Source organism: Salminus brasiliensis, chromosome 1, assembly GCF_030463535.1.
Source record: "Salminus brasiliensis chromosome 1, fSalBra1.hap2, whole genome shotgun sequence".
In the NCBI taxonomy this organism is placed as follows: domain Eukaryota; kingdom Metazoa; phylum Chordata; class Actinopteri; order Characiformes; family Bryconidae; genus Salminus; species Salminus brasiliensis.
Genome location: NC_132878.1, coordinates 54579534 through 54604527, shown reverse-complemented (window position 1 = coordinate 54604527; position 24994 = coordinate 54579534). Strand labels below are relative to the sequence as shown.

Below are 24994 nucleotides of genomic sequence, written 5' to 3'. Positions count from 1 at the left end.
GAGACTGCACGTGACCTAAACCACTGGTAAATGAAACTTTCCAAACTCGTTTGGCATTGAGATACACACTGCATGTGCACACGTCTTACAACAGTCCACATAATTTGAAAATATCAAAGTAACAAGCATAGAAATTAATAAATAAATCATTTCATTGGAATCCTTAACTAAAACCATTGTATCAAATGTAAAATATTTACACAAAACATGCAGTGCTGTTAACTTTACAAAAACTGTCCACACACAAGTGTCCAGTTTGAAAGAGAAAAATATTAGCATTCATCTTTGAGGTAACATTCCCAGTGTTCATATAAACACACACACATACACACACTGAAAGTTCATCTTTTCATTAGAGGCCTGTTTTAAGAGGTCCCGGTTTTGGTAGCTTTAGCATAAGTAGACACTGTTTCCAGTGTGATCTCCAGGCTGTCAATCTCTGAGCTCTTCCTGCCTCTCACAAGGACTTGCACTGACTTCTCAGCCTCCGCCGAGCTCCTCTTAGAGACTCCCAACTTAATACCTGCTTCTCCTTCTGGGTCCAGCTCCAGTTCTGCCTCCGACTCTCCGTTGTTCTGTAAAGAGAACTGTACTGTGTTGACTTGGATGGGGCAGTGGCGGGGGTAGTTCCTGAACTGCTCAAATGGGTCATTGCACCACTCACAGGAGCAATGACCAAGCCCCACGGGTGCTAAGTGGCTCTGCGGCCTCAAAGAGCGCGTCCTCAGGGCCAGGGCAGGGCGGCAGGTGTCCCACAGAACACACATGGCCAGGCAGCGCTCTGCGCACACCTGCCGCAGTGAGAGCATGTCTTTGCACAGAAGATGGCGGAAGTTGGGCTTGAGCAGAAGGTAGATGAGGGGGTTGTAGATGGTGGAGGATTTGGAGAACATGGCTGGGACTGCAAAGGCCAGCGGTGGGATGACCTCGATATCCCCGAAAGCAGCCCATATGGAGACCAATGCATATGGGCTCCACGCCGTGAAGAAGCCTATACACACTGCCACACTGAGCTACAGAGACAGAGAGAGAGAGATCTGATAGCACAGAAACAGTAAAACACGTCTGATATGTGGCTGATTATACTCATTTATTTCAGTAAATTCAGCACTAATTAATTATGGGGGTGAAAAAAGAAGAATTTATTTCATAGTTCATTTCATAGTAAAACAATACAGTTTTGTAGAGCACATCAGCATTGTGCTTAAGTGGAAGAGATGATTTCACTTTAACTTAGCACATTTGAAGGCTTTAGCTTTTAGCTTTTTAGCTTTAGTTCTTTTTGAGACAGCTCAAGAAATTCAACCTGCACAGCATTAATCAATTGAACACTCCATATCATGTATCAACTCCTGTGAAGCATTTTTGCCCTGCTTCCCAATAAAAGAGCTGCTTCTTTTCCCAGCAAGATGCTTCCTGCTTCTTCTTCTACATATGTGCATATGATGTGCATGTATCCTACCTTCACTATGATGGTCTGGATGTTGCCCATGCGCGTCTGCGAGACATGCTGCTCCACTGCTCGGCGGGACTCCCGCACCGTGATCAGGATGTGTGTGTAGGAGAAGATGATGATGGTACAGGGAAGCATGTAGCAACAGATGAAGAGAACAGTGGTGTAGGAGCGGGCTATGGGATCTTTGTTGGATGAGATCCAGTCGATACAGCAGGCCGTCCCGTATGGCTCCGGCCCATACTGCCCCCAGTGGGCCAGTGGAGAACAGGCAAATACCAATGCATATGCCCATGCGCATACTATAAGCACACGGCCATGCTCATGACCGAACCTGTTACCTGCCCAAAAAATAAACACACACATATAAGCCTACTGTAAACTACTGCAATAAATTTAGTATGTGTATGTGTATCTTAGGACTGCAATACAAACTGCAATACATACACAGTGTGTGTGTGTGTGTGTGTGTGTGTGTGTGGCACTGAGGCCCAAAGGGTGTTGTGCTGTAGTGCTGGACCAGTCGCCCCCAATGATCTCTTGATGAGCTTTTGTGGACATTAAAAATGATGTGCAGGACTACAGGACAATGGTCACATCTGTTGACTATTGCCCTGTTGCCTTGAGGGATCATCTGCATCTGGGAGGACAGATGCTTTTGTAGGATATACATGGAGCAAAGGAACCTGTAGAGGCAAAACTTGAAGTAGTTTCCAACCGACAGAACCTCAATGGGCCTCCTGCATCAGGAGGATCATCTCATTATTTTGCCACTCTAATCCATCTCCTGTCTGTGATGTTAGGTTAGCAAATCATACTGCTTGTTGTCTCCATTTCTAGGTTTGCTTGCAGTGATGTCCCTGGTTGATGGGAGCAGGGTGGAATGACCCAGCACAAGCCCCTGAACAGTAGTGGCAATGGGTATGGTTTCCTTTAGAATTGTGTGTATCTTTGCAGCCTTATTTAGACAATGTAGCGCTCATTGTGAATAACGAAAAGCATCAAGCATTAAGCTATACCAAATGCAACAGAGTTAAATCAATCTAATACCAACACTGCAGTTTTGAAAGAAATCACACTGCTTATTGGAGAGTTCCTTGAGGAAGAGTGAGCTAGTTTCACTCTCTATTGGAACATGTATCATACAAAAGAAAAATATCTACATGGTGTAGCGATAGCAATAAAAGACTGCCTTCTACCAGACATCAAAAAACCACCCACTGGCATCAATGAAATATTTAAGACTCTTTGCATCTTTCTTGGTAGAAAGCAATGTCTTCAGAAGATGCTGTTAAAGAGACAATCAGCTGCTGTCTTGTGCCCTTAGATACTTATCAAAGGAGTAATTAAACATAGGGTGCGGAAATGGGGTTTTGCGTGCCAACAGTGTATGAGCTGGGGCATGTCGTCACTAACACCATGTCCTAATTGAAAAACAAGCAGCCTACAATACCTAGCAATGACCATTTGTGTTGGACAGATAAATTTTGGCCGTCGTCTTCGGCTTTAACCCATACACATACACACGAGTGAGCAAACACACTCAGTGGACAGTGAGCACACATGCTGGAGTGGTGGGCAGCCATTGCTGCTGTGCTACAGGAACAGAGAGGGTTAAGGGCCTTGTCAAAAATCGCCCAGTGCTCTAACCACTGAGCCACCATTGCCCCTGATACTGCCTTCTTTGCCCCAGGAAGGATTTACTAGGCTCTGATCCCACAGGGGAAACTGCAGTGCTGTATGCGGGCAGATATACAAGCTGTATTAATTTTTGAGCTAGTTATTATTCGAGCTGATTACTTTAGCTTTTTAGGTTTTCTAGTCCAGATGGTGTTGGCTTGTGTCTTCAGCTCCCTGTAATGCTGCTGTTTTGTCTTAATTTGTTTTTGCTTAATTATATTTTGTTTTGTCCTAAGGTTTCCTCGTGCTTTATTATTTGGTATTCTGTTTTACTGGTTGTTTCGTATAGGTTTAACTTATTAATTTTGATTTTTTTTTCTTTAGTGTTTGTTATTCTATTATTTTGGTTTATTGGGGTTAGTTTTTTGTTTGTTGTTTAGCAAAAACTGTAAGGGGGGGCTTAGTGTTTCCCTGTGTGTTATGCATTTGGTTAGTGTTTATTCCTGCCGTGATGTGAGGAGGTTGTAAGAGATGATGATAAGTGGTTGCATCTCTTCAGTTATCATTCATGATTAGTCTCTCCCTCCTCCACCACTTGAGTTTATAATGGTTTGTTTCCTTTTTTGGTTGGACAGGAAGTAGACTGACTTGGGTTGTGTAATCCCTTTGCACTTTGGGTGTTTTTGAGGTGTGTGGTGCGCTTACATGTGGTGCGTAGTATAGGAGATTCTTTATTCCCATATTTTCCTCTGGCTTGGTAAGCCCTTAGCACGGTTCCTTTTCTTACTGGGTTTTTATTGCAATAATATTCCATAGCATTTCACTTTTACATTTACATTTATGGCATTTAGCTGACGCTCTTATCCAGAGCAACTTACAAGGTAACTCGTATTACAGAGGTGGGCCAGTGTAGTGTTAGGAGTCTTGCCCAAGGACTCTTATTGGTGTAGTGCAGCATAGTCACCCAGCCCGGGAATCGAACCCCAGTCTCCCACATGGTGTGGTAGCTCAGTAGCAGGTAGTGGTGTTATCTGTTGCTCCACACCAACCACTACTTGCTACTTGCTACTTGTTTTATCCTAATTGTGTCTGTGTTCAGAAGGGGGCTTTTGTCCTGCCCTGTCCTGTGTGGGGAAATTTTAAATAATTATTAATAGATGTTTACAAAGTGTTGGACGTATGTCTCTGGTGTCCAAGTGTGTTCAAACCTGGGTCTTTCTCTTTTTGGCCTTGAGTGCCAGTTCTGGGGGGAAATTCCCCTAGGTGGCGTAGTCGAGCATAACTATTTACTACACTCTGTCACACATGCAAATTACACAATGATGAACAGATGATTTACGGCCAAAGTACAAGTTGTAGTGCAAGACTAAAGAGCAAAACTGTTGCATAATATACTAATATATATAATATATATTATCCTTTATAATATATATAATCCTTTTACCTAAGAATTGGCTTAGGTGTAGTATAGCAAAATGTAGCTAGAGTAAATCAGTCAGACGTCAGTAAAAATTCTAAAAATACAGACACAAAACACGTGTTTGTGTATTTACCATAGAGGGGGTAGCACACTTTGAGGCAGCAGACAGTACTGAGAATGGTTAGGGTGGTAAGAGAGCAGATCCCAAAGAGCACACCGCAGAATGCATACACTACGCACAACGTCCTCCCATACAGCCACCTACACACACCCATAGACAAAGAGACAGAAAAAAGGCATAAAATCAATCAGGATTTCTAACTTTCTGGAGGGGATTTTGACACAGGGGACTGAATGAAATATTACACATAAGCCGGTTCATCTTACATGCTACTCCTGTCAGGTAGTTAAAGCCCTGACATCTGAGATGAAAGGGTAAATTGCCATGCAGGTTGCTGAATGTGTGAAAAAGAAAAGAACCACTGAGGTCATTGAGAGCCTCAACAGACATTGTACGAGCCTAGGATATTAGAAACCACAGAACCTCCCAGATATTAAATCTTTTTCATTTACAGCACCATGTAGAGATGTGAACCTGTGCACTTGCGATTATAGATGTGAAAGCTCTTCATTGCTGCAGTACAGCCTGTTCCTCATTTCATCAGTCCTTTACATAGGAATTATTTTAAAAGTCCCATTAACTCAAGAACCATTGGCCAGACTTTAAATCTAAAGAAAACAAGTTTATAAACGTATCCAAAAGAGTATGTTTATCAAAGAAGTAACCAAAAAAACTTTTCTAGACAACTTCTTAGAATACAGTGCTTTATGGTATCTTGTTCTGCTACCTGTGCTGGAAGCTGGAGGTCACGGCGAGGGGGTAGAGGCTAAGGGTCATTCCCAGATCACTGACAGCCAGGTTAACAATGAAGAACTCGGCCGGCTTCAGCAGATGCTTCCTCCTGTGGGACACATAGAGCAGCATGGTGTTCCCGCATAGAGAACACACACCTGAAATAAACACACACACAGAAAAAGTGAGCTATACATAACTAGTTAAACCTGCAAAACATGAGCTATCCATGACTACTGAAGTCTATGTCACTACCAAGAAGTGAGCTATCTATAAGAATTGAGGTCTGCCATAAAGTAAGCTATCCATAATAAAAAATAAGCTGCCCATGACTAGAGAAGTATTACAAAAAGTCAGTTGTGTGCCACAAAGTTAGCTATCAATAATAAGTGATGTTTGACATCATTGTGAGGCATTTATGACTAGTACATTTGGTCAAGTGAGGTATCTAAATGTAGTGAACTCTGTAAAAAAAGAAATAAAGTGCTAGATCAATCAAAAAGTGAGCTTTCAACAACTGGTCAAGATGAAAACATGAGTTATGCCTAGTCTACTTCAGTTCATATCACTGTAAATCAATAAGCTACTGGCAGTCATGGATAGTAAAAGGTAAAGGTGCACGTATTTGTCACTGTACAGTGTACACTGAAATGTGTCCTCCGCATTTAACCCATCTGTGGTAGTGAACACACACTCACACTAGTGAGCTAGGGGCAGTGAGTACACACACACCCAGAGCGGTGGGCAGCCAACTCCAGCGCCTGGGGAGCAAAGAGGGTAAAGGGCCTTGCTCAAGGGCCCAACAGTGGCAGCTTGCCAAGCCCGGGAATCAAACCCACAACCCTGTTATCGATAACCCGGTGCTCTAACCACTGAGCCACCACTGCCCCCTGCCCATAGTCATGGATAGCTCACGTTTTAGCAGAAATCACTAGTCAAAGATACCTCAATAGTGACTAGTGGGCTATCCATAACTAGTCAGGTCAGGAAAAGAGCAAGCTATCAATGACCAGTTTAAGTCAGCCAAAAACTTATACATAAAAAAGGTGAGCTATCAATCTTTCTTTAAATCCAAAAATGAGCTGACCATCTCTATTTAAATCTGACCCAAATTAGCTATCCATCTTTATTTAAATGTGCCAAAACTAAGCTATCAATCTCTATGTAAATCTAGTAAAACCTGAGCTATCCATCTTTAGATCTGCTAAAAATGAGCTATCCATCTTTATTTAAATGTGCCAAAAACTGAGCTATCCATCGCTATGTAAATTTTGTAAAACATGAGCTATCTATCTCTATTTAAATCTGACATGAAGTGAGCAATTCTATTAAACTGTGCCAAAAAGTTAGATAGTGAGCTGACCATCTCTATTTTCTTCTGCCAAAAGTAAGCTGTCCATCTTTTTTTAATTTGCCACAAAGTGAGCAATCCATTTCTAGTTAAATCTGCCAAAAAATTAGCTGTCAAGCTCTATTGAAATATGCAAAAATGTGAGCTATCCATCTTTATTTAAATCTGCAAGAACTGAGTGGTCTGTCTTTTTTTAAATGTGCTCTACTTAAATCTGCCAAAAAGTGAGCTGTCCATCTCTATTTTAACCTGCCAAAATGTGAGCCATACATCTATATGTCAATCTGCCAAAAAGTGAGTTGCCCAGCTTCAATTATACCTGCCAAAAAGTGAGCTGACCATATCCATTTTAACCTGCCGAAAAGAGAGCTGTCCAGCTTCAATTTTACCTGCCAAATAGTGAGCTGTCTAGCTCCATTTTAACCTGCCAAAAACTCAGCTGTCCATCTCTACTTAAATCTGCCCAAAAAGTGAGCTGTCCATCTTCAATTATACCTGCCAAATAGTGAGCTGTCCATCTCTATTTTAACCTGCCAAAAAGTGAGCTATACATCTTCAATTATACCTGCCAAATAGTGAGCTGACCATCTCTAATTAAATCTGCAAAAAGTGAGCTGTCCATCTCTATTTTAACCTGTCACAAAGTGAGCTGTCCATCTCTAATTAAATCTGCAAAAAGTGAGCTGTACATCTCTATGTTAACCCTTTCACAAAGTGAGCTGTCCATCTCTACTTAAATCTGCCAAAAAGTGAGCTGTCCATCTCTATTTTAACCTGCCAAAAAGTGAGCTGTCCATCTTCAATTATACCTGCCAAATAGTGAGCTGTCCATCTTCAATTATACCTGCCAAATAGTGAGCTGTCCATCTCTATTTTACCCTGCCAAAAAGTGAGCTGTCCATCTTCAATTATACCTGCCAAATAGTGAGCTGTCCAGCTCCATTTTAACCTGCCAAAAAGTGAGCTGTCCATCTCTACTTAAATCTGCCAAAAAGTGAGCTGTCCATCTTCAATTATACCTGCCAAATAGTGAGCTGTACATCTTCAATTATACCTGCCAATTAGTGAGCTGTCCATCTCTATTTTACCCTGACAAAAAATGAGCTGTATAATCACTTCAATTACATCTGCCAAATAGTGAGCTAGCCATCTTCAATTATACCTGCCAAATAGTGAGCTGTCCAGCTCCATTTTCAGCTGCCAAAAAGTGAGCTGTCCATCTCTATTTAAATCTACCAAAATGTGAGCCATACATCTATATGTCAATCTGCCAAAAAGTGAGCTGCCCAGCTTCAATTATGCCTGCCAAAAAGTGAGCTGACCATATCCATTTTAACCTGCCAAAAAGAGAGCTGTCCAGCTCCATTTTAACCTGCCAAAAACTCAGCTGTCCATCACTATTTAAATCTGCAAAATATTTAGCTGTCCATCTCTATGTAAATCTGCCAAAACGTGAGCCATACATCTATATGTCAATCTGCCAAAAAGAGAGCTGTCCATCTTCAATTATACCTGCCAAATAGTGAGCTGTCTAGCTCCATTTTAACCTGCCAAAAAGTTAACTGTCCATCTCTACTTAAATCTGCCCAAAAAGTGAGCTGTCCATCTTCAATTATACCTGCCAAATAGTGAGCTGTCCATCTCTATTTTAACCTGCCAAAAAGTGAGCTGTACATCTTCAATTATACCTGCCAAAAAGTGAGCTGTCCATCTTCAATTATACCTGCCAAATAGTGAGCTGTCCATCTCTATTTTACCCTGCCAAAAAGTGAGCTGTCCATCTTCAATTATACCTGTCTCTCTATTATATTTCTCTATTTTAACCTGCCAAAAAATGGCAGGTTAAAATAGTCCATCTTCAATTATACCTGCCAAATAGTGAGCTGTCCATCTCTATTTTAACCTGCCAAAAAGTGAGCTGTACATCTTCAATTATACCTGTCTCTCTATTATATATCTCTATTTTAACCTGCCAAAAAATGAGCTGTATAATCACTTCAATTATATCTGCCAAATAGTGAGCTAGCCATCTTCAATTATACCTACCAAATAGTGAGCTGTCTAGCTCCATTTTAACCTGCCAAATAGTGAGCTGTCCATCTCTATTTAAATCTGCCAAAAAGTGAGCTGTCCATCTTAAATTATACCTGCCAAATAATGAGCTGTTTATCTTCAATTACACCTGCCAAATAGTGAGCTGTCCATCTCCATTTTACCCTGCCAAAAAGTGAGCTGTCCATCTTCAATTACACCTGCCAAATAGTGAGCTGTCCAGCTCCATTTTAACCTGCCGAAAAGTGAGCTGTCCATCTCTACTTAAATCTGCCAAAAACTGAGCTGTCCATCTTCAATTATACCTGCCAAAAAGTGAGACGTCCATATTTACAGTGAACTATATATCTTTATTGCAGTCTTCCAAAATGTGATCTGTCCATCCCTAATTAAATCTGCAAAAAAGGGAGGTAGCCATCTCTATTTTAACCTGCCAAAAAGTGAGCAAGTCATCTCTACTTAAATCTGCCAAAAAGTGAGCTATATAATCACTTCAATTATACCTGCCAAAAAGTGAGCTAGCCATCTTCAATTATACCTGCCAAATAGTGAGCTGTCCATCTCTATTTTACCCTGCCAAAAAGTGAGCTGTCCATCTTCAATTATACCTGCCAAATAGTGAGACGTCCATATTTACAGTGAACTATATATCTTTATTGCAGTCTTCCAAAATGTGATCTGTCCATCCCTAATTAAATCTGCAAAAAAGGGAGGTAGCCATCTATATTTTAACCTGCCAAAAAGTGAGCAAGTCATCTCTACTTAAATCTGCCAAAAAGTGAGCTATATAATCACTTCAATTATACCTGCCAAAAAGTGAGCTGTCCATCTCTACTTAAATCTGCCAAAAACTGGTCTGTCCCTTTTAAATTATACCTGCCAAATAGTGAGCTCACCATCTATATTTTAAACTGTCAAAAAGTGAGCTATCCATCTTCAGTTATACCTGCCAAATAGTGAGCTGTCCATCTATATTTAAATCTGCCAAAAAGTGAGCCGTCGATCTTCAATTATACCTGCCAAATAGTGAGCTGTCCATCTTCAATTATACCTACCAAATAGTGAGCTGTCCATCTTCAATTATACCTGCCAAATAGTGAGCTGTCCATCTTCAATTATACTTGACAAATAGTGAGCTGTCCATCTCTACTTAAGTCTGCCAAAAAGTGAGCTGTCCATCTTCAATTATACCTGCCAAATAGTGAGCTGTCCATCTCTATTTTACCCAACCAAAAAGTGAGCTGTCCATCTTCAATTATACCTGTTTCTCCATTATATATCTCTATTTTAACCTGCCAAAAAGTGAGCTATATAATCACTTCAATTATATCTGCCAAATAGTGAGCTGTCCATCTTCATCGCCCGGCTGTATACGTGTCAGTAAAGCAGTAATGTACCGAGCTCCAGAAATGCAAAGTCATTATTAAGATGTTTTGCTATGCTGCTTATTTAAATAAATAAATAAATATCTCACTCACTCAATATACTAAATGAAATGTTAAATCAGTAAATAAAAAAATACACAAAAACACTGAGCTGGTTTAACTGGCTGGTTTGTTTATTTAATGTTCAGTGCAAATACTTTTAGTGTTTAGTGTACTACTGTCAATCAGGTGCCAATACACAGATCTTCAAAACGTGAGTTTATTTATTTAATGTTGTTTATTTTTTTATGAGCAACTCTCAAGTAAGTCAAGAAATAAATAAGTGTATTTTTGTCAAAATTATACCTGCCAAAAAGTGAGCGGTACATCTTCAATTATACCTGCCAAAAAGTGAGCTGTCCATCTTCAATCATGCCAGCCAAATAGTAAGCTGACCATCTCTATGTTAACCTGCCAAAAAGTGAGCTATATAATCACTTTAATTATAACTGCCAAATAGTGAGCTGACCATCTATATTTTTACGTGTCAAAATGTGATCTGTCCATCTCTAATTATACCTGCCAAATAGTGAGCTAGCCATCTCTATTTTACCCTGCCAAAAAGTGAGCTGTCCATCTTCAATTATACCTGCCAAATAGTGAGCTGTCCATCTCTATTTTACCCTGCCAAATAGTGAGCTGTCCATCTCTACTTAAATCTGCCAAAAATTGAGCTGTCCATCTCTATTTTACCCTGCCAAATAGTGAGCTGTCCATCTCTATTTTACCCTGCCAAAAGGTGAGCTGTCCATCTTCAATTATACCTGTTTCTCCATTATATATCTCTATTTTAACCTGCCAAAAAGTGAGCTATATAATCACTTCAATTATATCTGCCAAATAGTGAGCTGTCCATCTTCAATTATACCTGCCAAATAGTGAGCTGTCCAGCTCCATTTTAACCTGCCGAAAAGTGAGCTGTCCATCTCTACTTAAATCTGCCAAAAAGTGAGCTGTACATCTTTATTTATACCTGCCAAAAAGTGAGCTGTCCATCTCTATTTTAACTTGCCAAATAGTGAGATGTCCATCTTCAATTATACCTGCCAAATAGTGAGCTGTCCATCTTCAATTACATCTGCCAAATAGTGAGCTGTCCAGCTCCATTTTAACCTGTCAAAATGTGATCTGTCCATCTCTAATTATATCTGCCAAATAGTGAGCTGTCCAGCTCTATTTTAACCTGCCAAAAAGTGAGCTGTCCATCTTCAATTATACCTGCCAAATAGTGAGCTGTCCATCTGTATTTTACCCTGCCAAAAAGTGAGCTGTCCGTCTTCAATTATACCTGCCAAATAGTGAGCTGTCCATCTCTATTTTACCCTGCCAAAAAGTGAGCTATCCATCTTCAATTATACCTGCCAAATAGTGAGCTGTCCATCTCTATTTTAACCTGCCAAAAAGTGAGCTGTCCATCTCTACTTAAATCTGCCAAAAAGTGAGCTGTCCATCTCTAATTATACCTGCCAAATAGTGAGCTGTCCATCTCTATTTTAACCTGCCAAAAAGTGAGCTGTCCATCTCTACTTAAATCTGCCAAAAAGTGAGCTGTCCATGTCTAATTATACCTGCCAAAAAGTGAGCTGTCCATCTCTATTTTACCCTGCCAAAAAGTGAGCTGTCCATCTCTACTTAAATCTGCCAAAAAGTGAGCTGTCCATCTCTAATTATACCTGCCAAATAGTGAGCTGTCCATCTTCAATTACATCTGCCAAATAGTGAGCTGTCCAGCTCCATTTTAACCTGCCAAATAGTGAGATGTCCATCTTCAATTATACCTGCCAAATAGTGAGCTGTCCATCTCTATTTTACCCTGCCAAAAAGTGAGCTGTCCATCTTCAATTATAGATAGATCGATAGATAGATAGATAGATCACTTTATTTATCCCACAGGGAAAGTCAGTTTTTACAGCAGCAAAATCAAACAAGAGAGCAGCATGATAGAGGCATAAAAGCGTAAAAAGTGATTGTAGTGCAGTAATAATTACATTAATATAATGTAATATACAGAATGAATTATGTGTAATGTAACAGTGCAGTAACTACATTAATATAATGTAGTGATGTAAGGCATCCTGGGGTGTCATTGCAGATGACAGAGCTGATGAACAGAATAGTGTCCGATTGAGAAACAGCGGGACTGTTCTATTAGTACACTCAGTGCACAATAATGTCCCGGCACAGTGACGAGGCGTTGTACAGCGAGATCGCTGTTGGGAGAAACGATCTCCTGGACCGTTCCTTACTGCTGCGGAGCTGAAGGAGCCTGTTACTGAAAGTGCTCCGCTGCTTAACCAGTAGATCATGGAGGGGGTGGGAAGTGTTCTCCAGAATGGCAGTGAGTTTGCTCAGAGTCCTCCTTTCCACAACCACCTCAAAGCCTTCCAGAGAGCAGCCCAGGACTGATCCAGCTTTCCTGATCAGTTTGTTGAGCTTACTGGCATCTCCACTCCTGATGCTGCCTCCCCAGCAGATTGCAGCAAAAAAGACAGCACTAGCAACAACAGACTGGTAGAAGGTCTCCAGCATATTGCTGCACACATTAAAGGACCTGAGCTTCCTCAGAAAGTAGAGTCTGCTCATCCCCTTCCTGTACACAGCCTCTGTGTTGGCCTTCCAGTCCAGTTTGCTGTCCAGGAGGACACCCAGGTATTTATAGGTGTCTACCCGCTCCACATCTTGACCCGTGATGGTAATGGGACCGGTCGTGGTCCTCTTCCTCCTGAAGTCCACCACCATTTCCTTGGTCTTGGCCACATTGAGAATCAGGTGATTCCTCTCACTCCACAAGACAAAGGTCTGTCCATCTCTAATTATACCCGGCCAAATAGTGAGCTAGCCATCTTCAATTATACCTGCCAAATAGAGAGCTGTCCAGCCCCATTTTAACCTGCCGAAAAGTGAGCTGTCCATCTCTACTTAAATCTGCCAAAAAGTGAGCTGTACATCTTCAATTATACCTGCCAAAAAGTGAGCTGTCCATCTCTATTTTAACCTGCCAAAAAGTGAGCTGTACATCTTCAATTATACCTGCCAAAACTAAGCTGTCCATCTTCAATTATACCTGACAAATAGTGAGCTGTCCATCTTCAATTATACCTGCCAAATAGTGAGCTGTCCATCTCTATTTTACCCTGCCAAAAAGTGAGCTGTCCATCTTCAATTATAACTGCCAAATAGTGAGACGTCCATATTTAAAGTGAACTATATATCTTTATTGCAGTCTTCCAAAATGTGATCTGTCCATCCCTAATTAAATCTGCAAAAAAGGGAGGTAGCCATCTCTATTTTAACCTGCCAAAAAGTGAGCAAGTCATCTCTACTTAAATCTGCCAAATAGTGAGATGTCCATCTTCAATTATACCTGCCAAAAAGTGAGCTGTCCATCTTCAATTATAGATAGATCGATAGATAGATAGATAGATAGATAGATAGATAGATAGATCACTTTATTTATCCCACAGGGAAAGTCAGTTTTTACAGCAGCAAAATCAAACAAGAGAGCAGCATGATAGAGGCATAAAAGCGTAAAAAGTGATTGTAGTGCAGTAATAATTACATTAATATAATGTAATATACAGAATGAATTATGTGTAATGTAACAGTGCAGTAACTACATTAATATAATGTAGTGATGTAAGGCATCCTGGGGTATCATTACAGTATAGAGTTTTAAAGTGGCAGTGCAGATGACAGAGCTGTGTGGCAGTACATACTGATGAACAGAATAGTGTCCGATTGAGAAACAGCGGGACTGTTCTATTAGTACACTCAGTGCACAATAATGTCCCGGCACAGTGACGAGGCGTTGTACAGCGAGATCGCTGTTGGGAGAAACGATCTCCTGGACCGTTCCTTACTGCTGCGGAGCTGAAGGAGCCTGTTACTGAAAGTGCTCCGCTGCTTGACCAGTAGATCATGGAGGGGGTGGGAAGTGTTCTCCAGAATGGCAGTGAGTTTGCTCAGAGTCCTCCTTTCCACAACCACCTCAAAGCCTTCCAGAGAGCAGCCCAGGACTGATCCAGCTTTCCTGATCAGTTTGTTGAGCTTACTGGCATCTCCACTCCTGATGCTGCCTCCCCAGCAGATTGCAGCAAAAAAGACAGCACTAGCAACAACAGACTGGTAGAAGGTCTCCAGCATATTGCTGCACACATTAAAGGACCTGAGCTTCCTCAGAAAGTAGAGTCTGCTCATCCCCTTCCTGTACACAGCCTCTGTGTTGGCCTTCCAGTCCAGTTTGCTGTCCAGGAGGACACCCAGGTATTTATAGGTGTCTACCCGCTCCACATCCTGACCCGTGATGGTAATGGGACCGGTCGTGGTCCTCTTCCTCCTGAAGTCCACCACCATTTCCTTGGTCTTGGCCACATTGAGAATCAGGTGATTCCTCTCACTCCACACGACAAAGCTGTTAACCAGGTCCCTGTATTCTCCATCCTCATCATCCCTGATGCATCCGACTACCACAGAGTCATCAGAGAATTTCTGAAGGTGGCAGAGTTCTGACCTGTACTGGAAGTCAGTGGTGTACAGGGTAAAGAGGAAGGGAGAGAGAACAGTTCCCTGTGGTGCTCCAGTGCTGCTGACTAAGCACTCAGACCGGTTGGATCCTAGCTGCACATACTGGGGTCTGTCAGACAGGTAGTCCATGACCCAGGCAACAGTGGACCTGTCCACCTGCATTCTGTCCATCTTTCCCCCCAACATCAGAGGTTGGATGGTGTTGAATGCACTTGAGAAATCAAAGAAAGTGATTCTCACTGAGGAGTTGTTGTGGTCCAGATGGGCGTGCACCTTCTGCAGTAGATAGATGATAGCATCATCCACTCCGACCTGTTGCTGGTAAGCAAACTGGAGGGGGTCCAGGAAAGGGCTGACCTGAGGACTGAGGTGTGTCAACATAATCCTTTCCAGGACCTTCATGACGTGTGATGTGAGGGCCACAGGTCTATAGTCGTTCAAGGAGGAGGTGGTAGACTTCTTTGGAACAGGAACCAGGCATGATGTTTTCCACAGCACTGGCACCTTCTCCTGTTTGAGGCTCAGGTTGAAGAGGTGCTGTAGGATCCCACATAACTGGGTAGCACAGACCTTCAGTACCCTTGTGCTGATCCCATCAGGTCCTGAAGCTTTTCCCAGTTTCAGCTTCTCCAACTGTCTTTTCACCTGGTCAGTTGGCACTTCTAAGTGGGTGGGTGATTGCTGTGATTCCTCAGACAGTGTTTGTGTTTGTGGGGTGAGGGGGGGTAGACGTGAGAATTATACCTGTTTCTCTATTATATATCTCTATTTTAACCTGCCAAAAAGGGAGCTATATAATCACTTCAATTATATCTGCCAAATAGTGAGCTGTCCATCTCTACTTAAATCTGCCAAATAGTGAGCTGTCCATCTTCAATTATACCTGCCAAATAGTGAGCTGTCCATCTCTACTTAAATCTGCCAAAAAGTGAGCTGTCCATCTCTATTTTACCCTGCCAAAAAGTGAGCAGTCCATCTTCAATTATACCTGCCAAAAAGTGAGCTGTCCATCTTCAATTATACCTGCCAAATAGTGAGCTGTCCATCTCTATTTTACCCTGCCAAAAAGTGAGCTGTCCATCTTCAATTATACCTGCCAAATAGTGAGCTGTCCATCTCTATTTTACCCTGCCAAAAAGTGAGCTGTCCATCTTCAATTATACCTGCCAAATAGTGAGCTGTCCATCTCCATTTTAACCTGCCAAAAAGTGAGCTGTCCATCTTCAATTATACCTGCCAAAAAGTGAGCTGTCCATCTCTACTTAAATCTGCCAAAAAGTGAGCTGTCCATCTCTATTATGCCTGTCAAATAGTGAGCTGTCCATCTCTACTTAAATCTGCCAAAAAGTGAGCTGTCCATCTCTATTTTACCCTGCCAAAATGTGAGCAGTCCATCTTCAATTATACCTGCCAAAAAGTGAGCTGTCCATCTTCAATTATACCTGCCAAATAGTGAGCTGTCCATCTCTATTTTACCCTGCCAAAAAGTGAGCTGTCCATCTTCAATTATACCTGCCAAATAGTGAGCTGTCCATCTCTACTTAAATCTGCCAAATAGTGAGCTGTCCATCTTCAATTACACCTGCCAAATAGTGAGCTGTCCATCTCTACTTAAATCTGCCAAAAAGTGAGCTGTCCATCTTCAATTATACCTGCCAAATAGTGAGCTGTCCATCTCTATTTTACCCTGCCAAAAAGTGAGACGTCAATATTTAAAGTGAACTATATATCTTTATTGCAGTCTTCCAAAATGTGATCTGTCCATCCCTAATTAAATCTGCAAAAAAGGGAGGTAGCCATCTATATTTTAACCTGCCAAAAAGTGAGCAAGTCATCTCTACTTAAATCTTCCAAAAAGTGAGCTATATAATCACTTCAATTATACCTGCCAAAAAGTGAGCTAGCCATCTACCAATTATACCTGCCAAATAGTGAGCTGTCCATCTCTATTTTACCCTGCCAAAAAGTGAGCTGTCAATCTTCAATTATACCTGCCAAATAGTGAGACGTCCATATTTACAGTGAACTATATATCTTTATTGCAGTCTTCCAAAATGTGATCTGTCCATCCCTAATTAAATCTGCAAAAAAGGGAGGTAGCCATCTATATTTTACCCTGCCAAATAGTGAGCTGTCCATCTTCAATTATACCTGCCAAATAGTGAGCTGTCCATCTCTATTTTACCCTGCCAAAAAGTGAGCTGTCCATCTTCAATTATACCTGCCAAATAGTGAGCTGTCCATCTCTATTTTACCCTGCCAAAAAGTGAGCTGTCCATCTTCAATTATACCTGTTTCTCCATTATATATCTCTATTTTAACCTGCCAAAAAGTGAGCTATATAATCACTTCAATTATATCTGCCAAATAGTGAGCTGTCCATCTTCAATTATACCTGCCAAATAGTGAGCTGTCCAGCTCCATTTTAACCTGCCGAAAAGTGAGCTGTCCATCTCTACTTAAATCTGCCAAAAAGTGAGCTGTACATCTTTAATTATACCTGCCAAAAAGTGAGCTGTCCATCTCTATTTTAACTTGCCAAATAGTGAGATGTCCATCTTCAATTATACCTGCCAAAAAGTGAGCTAGCCATCTTCAATTATACCTGCCAAATAGTGAGACGTCCATATTTACAGTGAACTATATATCTTTATTGCAGTCTTCCAAAATGTGATCTGTCCATCCCTAATTAAATCTGCAAAAAAGGGAGGTAGCCATCTATATTTTACCCTGCCAAATAGTGAGCTGTCCATCTTCAATTATACCTGCCAAATAGTGAGCTGTCCATCTCTATTTTACCCTGCCAAAAAGTGAGCTGTCCATCTTCAATTATACCTGCCAAATAGTGAGCTGTCCATCTCCATTTTACCCTGCCAAAAAGTGAGCTGTCCATCTCTACTTAAATCTGCCAAAAAGTGAGCTGTACATCTTTAATTATACCTGCCAAAAAGTGAGCTGTTCATCTCTATTTTAACTTGCCAAATAGTGAGCTGTCCATCTTCAATTATACCTTTTTCTCCATTATATATCTCTGTTTTAACCTGCTAAAAAGTGAGCTATATAATCACTTCAATTATATCTGCCAAATAGTGAGCTGTCCATCTTCAATTATACCTGCCAAATAGTGAGCTGTCCATCTTTAATTATACCTGCCAAATAGTGAGCTGTCCATCTCTATTTTATCCTGCCAAAAAGTGAGCTGTCCATCTTCAATTATACTTGTTTCTCCATTATATATATCTATTTTAACCTGCCAAAAAGTGAGCTATATAATCACTTCAATTATATCTGCCAAAAAGTGAGTTGTCCATCTTCAATTATACCTGCCAAATAGTGAGCTGACCATCTCTATTTTAACCTGTCAAAAAGTGAGCTTTCCTTTTCTACTTATATCTGCCAAAAAGTGAGCCATATGTATATATTTTAAGCTGTCAAAAAGTGACCTATCCATGTCTACTTAAATCTGCCAAAATATGAGCTAGTCATCTCTATTTTAACCGGCCAAAAGCAGAGCCTTCCATCTCTGTCAATCTGCCAAAAAGTGAGCTATATATCTCTATTCCAATCTGCAATATAGTGAGCTGACCATCTCTATTTTAACCTGCCAAAAGGCTAAATCAATGTTTGTCCAAAAGCACCTTAAACTAAAAAGAACTGTGAGCTGTATTTCGGGGGACAAAAAAGGGGAAAAAAGTTAAAACAAGCCCGGCTGTATACGTGTCAGTAAAGCAGTAATGTACCGAGCTCCAGAAATGCCAAGTCATTATTAAGATGTTTTGCTATGCTGCTTATTTAAATAAATAAATAAATATCTCACTCACTCAATATACTAAATGAAATGTTAAATCAGTAAATAAAAAAATACACAAAAACACTGAGCTGGTTTAACTGGCTGGTTTGTTTATTTAATGTTCAGTGCAAATACTTTCAGTGTTTAGTGTACTACTGTCAATCAGGTGCCAATACACAGATCTTCAAAACGTGAGTTTATTTATTTAATGTTGTTTATTTTTTTATGAGCAACTCTCAAGTAAGTCAAGAAATAAATAAGTGTATTTTTATCAAAATTATACCTGCCAAAAAGTGAGCTGTACATCTTCAATTATACCTGCCAAAAAGTGAGCTGTCCATCTTCAATTATACCTGCCAAATAGTGAGCTGTCCATCTCTACTTAAATCTGCCAAAAAGTGAGCTGTCCATCTCTATTTTACCCTGCCAAAAAGTGAGCTGTCCATCTTCAATTATACCTGCCAAATAGTGAGCTGTCCATCTCTATTTTACCCTGCCAAATAGTGAGCTGTCCATCTTCAATTATACCTGCCAAAAAGTGACCTGTCCATCTCTATTTTACCCTGCCAATAAGTGAGCTGTCCATCTTCAATTATACCAGTTTCTCTATTATATATCTCTATTTTAACCTGCCAAAAAGTGAGCTATATAATCACTTCAATTATATCTGCCAAATAGTGAGCTGTCCATCTTCAATTATACCTGCCAAATAGTGAGCTGTCCAGCTCCATTTTAACCTGCCGAAAAGTGAGCTCTCCAGCTCCATTTTAACCTGCCGAAAAGTGAGCTCTCCATCTCTACTTAAATCTCCCAAAAAGTGAGCTGTACATCTTTAATTATATCTGCCAAAAAGTGAGCTGTCCATCTCTATTTTAACTTGCCAAATAGTGAGATGTCCATCTTCAATTATACCTGCCAAAAAGTGAGCTGTCCATCTTCAATTATACCTGCCAAAAAGTGAGCTGTCCATCTTCAATTATACCTGCCAAATAGTGAACTGTCCATCTCTACTTAAATCTGCCAAATAGTGAGCTGTCCATCTTCAATTATACCTGCCAAATAGTGAGCTGTCCAGCTCTATTTTACCCTGCCAAAAAGTGAGCTGTCCATCTTCAATTATACCTGCCAAATAGTGAACTGTCCATCTCTACTTAAATCTGCCAAATAGTGAGCTGTCCATCTTCAATTATACCTGCCAAATAGTGAGCTGTCCAGCTCTAATTTACCCTGCCAAAAAGTGAGCTGTCCATCTTCAATTATACCTGCCAAATAGTGAGCTGTCCATCTCTACTTAAATCTGCCAAAAAGTGAGCTGTCCATCTTCAGTTATACCTGCCAAAAAGTAAGCTGTCCATCTTCAATTATACCTGTTTCTCCATTACATATCTCTATTTTAACCTGCCAAAAAGTGAGCTATATAATCACTTCAATTATATCTGCCAAACAGTGAGCTGTCCATCTTCAATTATACCTGCCAAATAGTGAGCTGTCCATCTCTTTTTTACCCTGCCAAAAAGTGAGCTGTCCATCTTCAATTATACCTGCCAAATAGTGAGCTGTCCATCTCTATTTTACCCTGCCAAAAAGTGAGCTGTCCATCTTCAATTATACCTGCCAAAAAGTGAGCTGTCCATCTTCAATTATACCTGCCAAAAAGTGAGCTCATCTCTTTTTTACCCTACCAAAAAGTGAGCTGTCCATCTTCAATTATACCTGCCAAAAAGTGAGCTGTCCATCTTCAATTATACCTGCCAAATAGTGAGCTGTCCATCTCTATTTTACCCTGCCAAAAAGTGAGCTGTCCATCTTCAATTATACCTGTTTCTCCATTATATATCTCTATTTTAACCTGCTAAAAAGTGAGCTATATAATCACTTCAATTATATCTGCCAAATAGTGAGCTGTCCATCTTCAATTATACTTGCCAAATAGTGAGCTGTCCAGCTCCATTTTACCCAACCAAAAAGTGAGCTGTCCATCTTCAATTATACCTGCCAAATAGTGAGCTGTCCATCTCTTTTTTACCCTGCCAAAAAGTGAGCTGTCCATCTTCAATTATACCTGCCAAATAGTGAGCTGTCCATCTCTATTTTACCCTGCCAAAAAGTGAGCTGTCCATCTTCAATTATACCTGTTTCTCCATTATATATCTCTGTTTTAACCTGCTAAAAAGTGAGCTATATAATCACTTCAATTATATCTGCCAAATAGTGAGCTGTCCATCTTCAATTATACCTGCCAAATAGTGAGCTGTCCAGCTCCATTTTAACCTGCCGAAAAGTGAGCTGTCCATCTCTACTTAAATCTGCCAAAAAGTGAGCTGTACATCTTTAATTATACCTGCCAAAAAGTGAGCTGTCCATCTCTATTTTAACTTGCCAAATAGTGAGATGTCCATCTTCAATTATACCTGCCAAATAGTGAGCTGTCCATCTTCAATTATACCTGCCAAATAGTGAGCTGTCCATCTCTATTTTAACCTGTCAAAAAGTGAGCTTTCCTTTTCTACTTATATCTGCCAAAAAGTGAGCCATATGTATATATTTTAATCTGTCAAAAAGTGACCTATCCATGTCTACTTAAATCTGCCAAAATATGAGCTAGTCATCTCTATTTTAACCGGCCAAAAGCAGAGCCTTCCATCTCTGTCAATCTGCCAAAAAGTGAGCTATATATCTCTATTCCAATCTGCAATATAGTGAGCTGACCATCTCTATTTTAACCTGCCAAAAGGCTAAATCAATGTTTGTCCAAAAGCACCTTAAACTAAAAAGAACTGTGAGCTGTATTTCGGGGGACAAAAAAGGGGAAAAAAGTTAAAACAAGCCCGGCTGTATATGTGTCAGTAAAGCAGTAATGTACCGAGCTCCAGAAATGCCAAGTCATTATTAAGATGTTTTGCTATGCTGCTTATTTAAATAAATAAATAAATATCTCACTCACTCAATATACTAAATGAAATGTTAAATCAGTAAATAAACAAATACACAAAAACACTGAGCTGGTTTAACTGGCTGGTTTGTTTATTTAATTGTTTAATTTGTTTATTCTATTTTACCCTGCCAAAAAGTGAGCTGTCCATCCTCAATTATACCTGCCAAATAGTGAGCTGTCCATCTCTACTTAAATCTGCCAAAATGTGAGCTGTCCATCTTCAATTATACCTGCCAAAAAGTAAGCTGTCCATCTTCAATTATACCTGTTTCTCCATTACATATCTCTATTTTAACCTGCCAAAAAGTGAGCTATATAATCACTTCAATTATATCTGCCAAACAGTGAGCTGTCCATCTTCAATTATACCTGCCAAATAGTGATCTGTCCATCTCTTTTTTACCCTGCCAAAAAGTGAGCTGTCCATCTTCAATTATACCTGCCAAATAGTGAGCTGTCCATCTCTATTTTACCCTGCCAAAAAGTGAGCTGTCCATCTTCAATTATACCTGCCAAAAAGTGAGCTGTCCATCTTCAATTATACCTGCCAAATAGTGAACTGTCCATCTCTACTTAAATCTGCCAAAAAGTGAGCTGTCCATCTTCAATTATACCTGCCAAAAAGTGAGCTGTCCATCTTCAATTATACCTGCCAAATAGTGAACTGTCCATCTCTACTTAAATCTGCCAAATAGTGAGCTGTCCATCTTCAATTATACCTGCCAAATAGTGAACTGTCCATCTCTACTTAAATCTGCCAAATAGTGAGCTGTCCATCTTCAATTATACCTGCCAAATAGTGAGCTGTCCATCTCTACTTAAATCTGCCAAAAAGTGAGCTGTACATCTTCAATTATACATGCCAAAAAGTAAGCTGTCCATCTTCAATTATACCTGTTTCTCCATTACATATCTCTATTTTAACCTGCCAAAAAGTGAGCTATATAATCACTTCAATTATATCTGCCAAACAGTGAGCTGTCCATCTTCAATTATACCTGCCAAATAGTGAGCTGTCCATCTCTTTTTTACCCTGCCAAAAAGTGAGCTGTCCATCTTCAATTATACCTGCCAAATAGTGAGCTGTCCATCTCTATTTTACCCTGCCAAAAAGTGAGCTGTCCATCTTCAATTATACCTGCCAAAAAGTGAGCTGTCCATCTTCAATTATACCTGCCAAAAAGTGAGCTGTCCATCTTTTTTACCCTGCCAAAAAGTGAGCTGTCCATCTTCAATTATACCTGCCAAATAGTGAGCTGTCCATCTCTTTTTTACCCTACCAAAAAGTGAGCTGTCCATCTTCAATTATACCTGTTTTTCCATTATATATCTCTATTTTAACCTGCTAAAAAGTGAGCTATATAATCACTTCAATTATATCTGCCAAATAGTGAGCTGTCCATCTTCAATTATACTTGCCAAATAGTGAGCTGTCCAGCTCCATTTTAACCTGCCAAAAAGTGAGCTGTCCATCTTCAATTATACCTGCCAAATAGTGAGCTGTCCATCTCTATTTTAACCTGCCGAAAAGTGAGCTGTCCATCTCTACTTAAATCTGCCAAAAAGTGAGCTGCCCATCTTCAATTATACCTGCCAAATAGTAAGATGTCCATCTCTATTTTACCCTGCCAAAAAGTGAGCTGTATATCTTCAATTATACCTGCCAAATAGTGAGCTGTCCATGTCTATTATAACCTGCCAAAAAGTGAGCTGTCCATCTTCAATTATACCTGCCAAATAGTGAGCTGTCCATCTCTATTTTACCCTGCCAAAAAGTGAGCTGTCCATCTTCAATTATACCTGCCAAAAAGTGAGTTGTCCATCTTCAATTATACCTGCCAAAAAGTGAGCTGTCCATCTTCAATTATACCTGCCAAATAGTGAGCTGTCCATCTCTACTTAAATCTGCCAAAAGGTGAGCTGTCTTCAATTATACCTGTCAAATAGTGAGCTGTCCATCTCTATTTTACCCTGCCAAATAGTGAGCTGTCCATCTCTATTTTACCCTGCCAAAAAGTGAGCTGTCCATCTTCAATTATACCTGCCAAAAAGTGAGTTGTCCATCTTCAATTATACCTGCCAAAAAGTGAGTTGTCCATCTTCAATTATACCTGCCAAATAGTGAGCTGTCCATCTCTACTTAAATCTGCCAAATAGTGAGCTGTCCATCTTCAATTATACCTGCCAAATAGTGAGCTGTCCAGCTCTATTTTACCCTGCCAAATAGTGAGCTCTCCATCTTCAATTATACCTGCCAAATAGTGAGCTGTCCATCTCTTTTTTACCCTGCCAAATAGTGAGCTGTCCATCTTCAATTATACCTGCCAAATAGTGAGCTGTCCATCTCTATTTTACCCTGCCAAATAGTGAGCTGTCCATCTCTATTTTACCATGCCAAAAAGTGAGCTGTCCATCTTCAATTATACCTGCCAAATAGTGAGCTGTCCATCTCTACTTAAATCTGCCAAAAGGTGAGCTGTCCATCTTCAATTATACCTGTCAAATAGTGAGCTGTCCATCTCTATTTTACCCTGCCAAAAAGTGAGCTGTCCATCTTCAATTATACCTGCCAAAAAGTGAGTTGTCCATCTTCAATTATACCTGCCAAAAAGTGAGCTGTCCATCTTCAATTATACCTGCCAAATAGTGAGCTGTCCATCTCTACTTAAATCTGCCAAAAGGTGAGCTGTCCATCTTCAATTATACCTGTCAAATAGTGAGCTGTCCATCTCTATTTTACCCTGCCAAATAGTGAGCTGTCCATCTCTATTTTACCCTGCCAAAAAGTGAGCTGTCCATCTTCAATTATACCTGCCAAAAAGTGAGTTGTCACTTTTTTTTTCGCCCGGCTGTATACGTGTCAGTAAAGCAGTAATGTACCGAGCTCTAGAAATGCCAAGTCATTATTAAGATGTTTTGCTATGCTGCTTATTTATATAAATAAATAAATATCTCACTCACTCAATATACTAAATGAAATGTTAAATCAGTAAATAAAAAAATACACAAAAACACTGAGCTGGTTTAACTGGCTGGTTTGTTTATTTAATGTTCAGTGCAAATACTTTTAGTGTTTAGTGGACTACTGTCAATCAGGTGCCAATACACAGATCCTCAAAACGTGAGTTTATTTATTTAATGTTGTTTATTTTTTTATGAGCAACTCTCAAGTAAGTCAAGAAATAAATAAATGTATTTTTGTCAAAATTATACCTGCCAAAAAGTGAGCTGTACATCTTCAATTATACCTGCCAAAAAGTGAGCTGTCCATCTTCAATTATACCTGCCAAATAGTGAGCTGTCCATCTCTTTTTTACCCTGCCAAAAAGTGAGCTGTCCATCTTCAATTATACCTGCCAAATAGTGAGCTGTCCATCTCTATTTTACCCTGCCAAAAAGTGAGCTGTCCATCTTCAATTATACCTGTTTCTCCATTATATATCTCTATTTTAACCTGCCAAAAAGTGAGCTATATAATTACTTCAATTGTATCTGCCAAATAGTGAGCTGTCCAGCTCCATTTTAACCTGCCGAAAAGTGAGCTGTCCATCTCTGCTTAAATCTGCCAAAAA

The 24994-nt window shown here is 40.1% G+C and overlaps 1 protein-coding gene across 1 annotated transcript in view; it reads right to left on the bottom strand.

The window, feature by feature from the left end:
• Nucleotides 1-365: 365 nt before the first annotated feature.
• The window catches only part of opn7a (opsin 7, group member a), a 92039-nt gene continuing 67410 nt past the window's right edge, over nucleotides 366-24994 (bottom strand). The window contains exons 3-6 of the mRNA XM_072696301.1: nucleotides 5342-5504; nucleotides 4627-4754; nucleotides 1463-1794; nucleotides 366-1013 (exon numbers count right to left, since the gene is read on the bottom strand). Of these exons, the coding sequence (XP_072552402.1) occupies nucleotides 366-1013; nucleotides 1463-1794; nucleotides 4627-4754; nucleotides 5342-5504 (1271 nt within the window). The remainder of the gene's footprint in view (nucleotides 1014-1462; nucleotides 1795-4626; nucleotides 4755-5341; nucleotides 5505-24994) is intronic.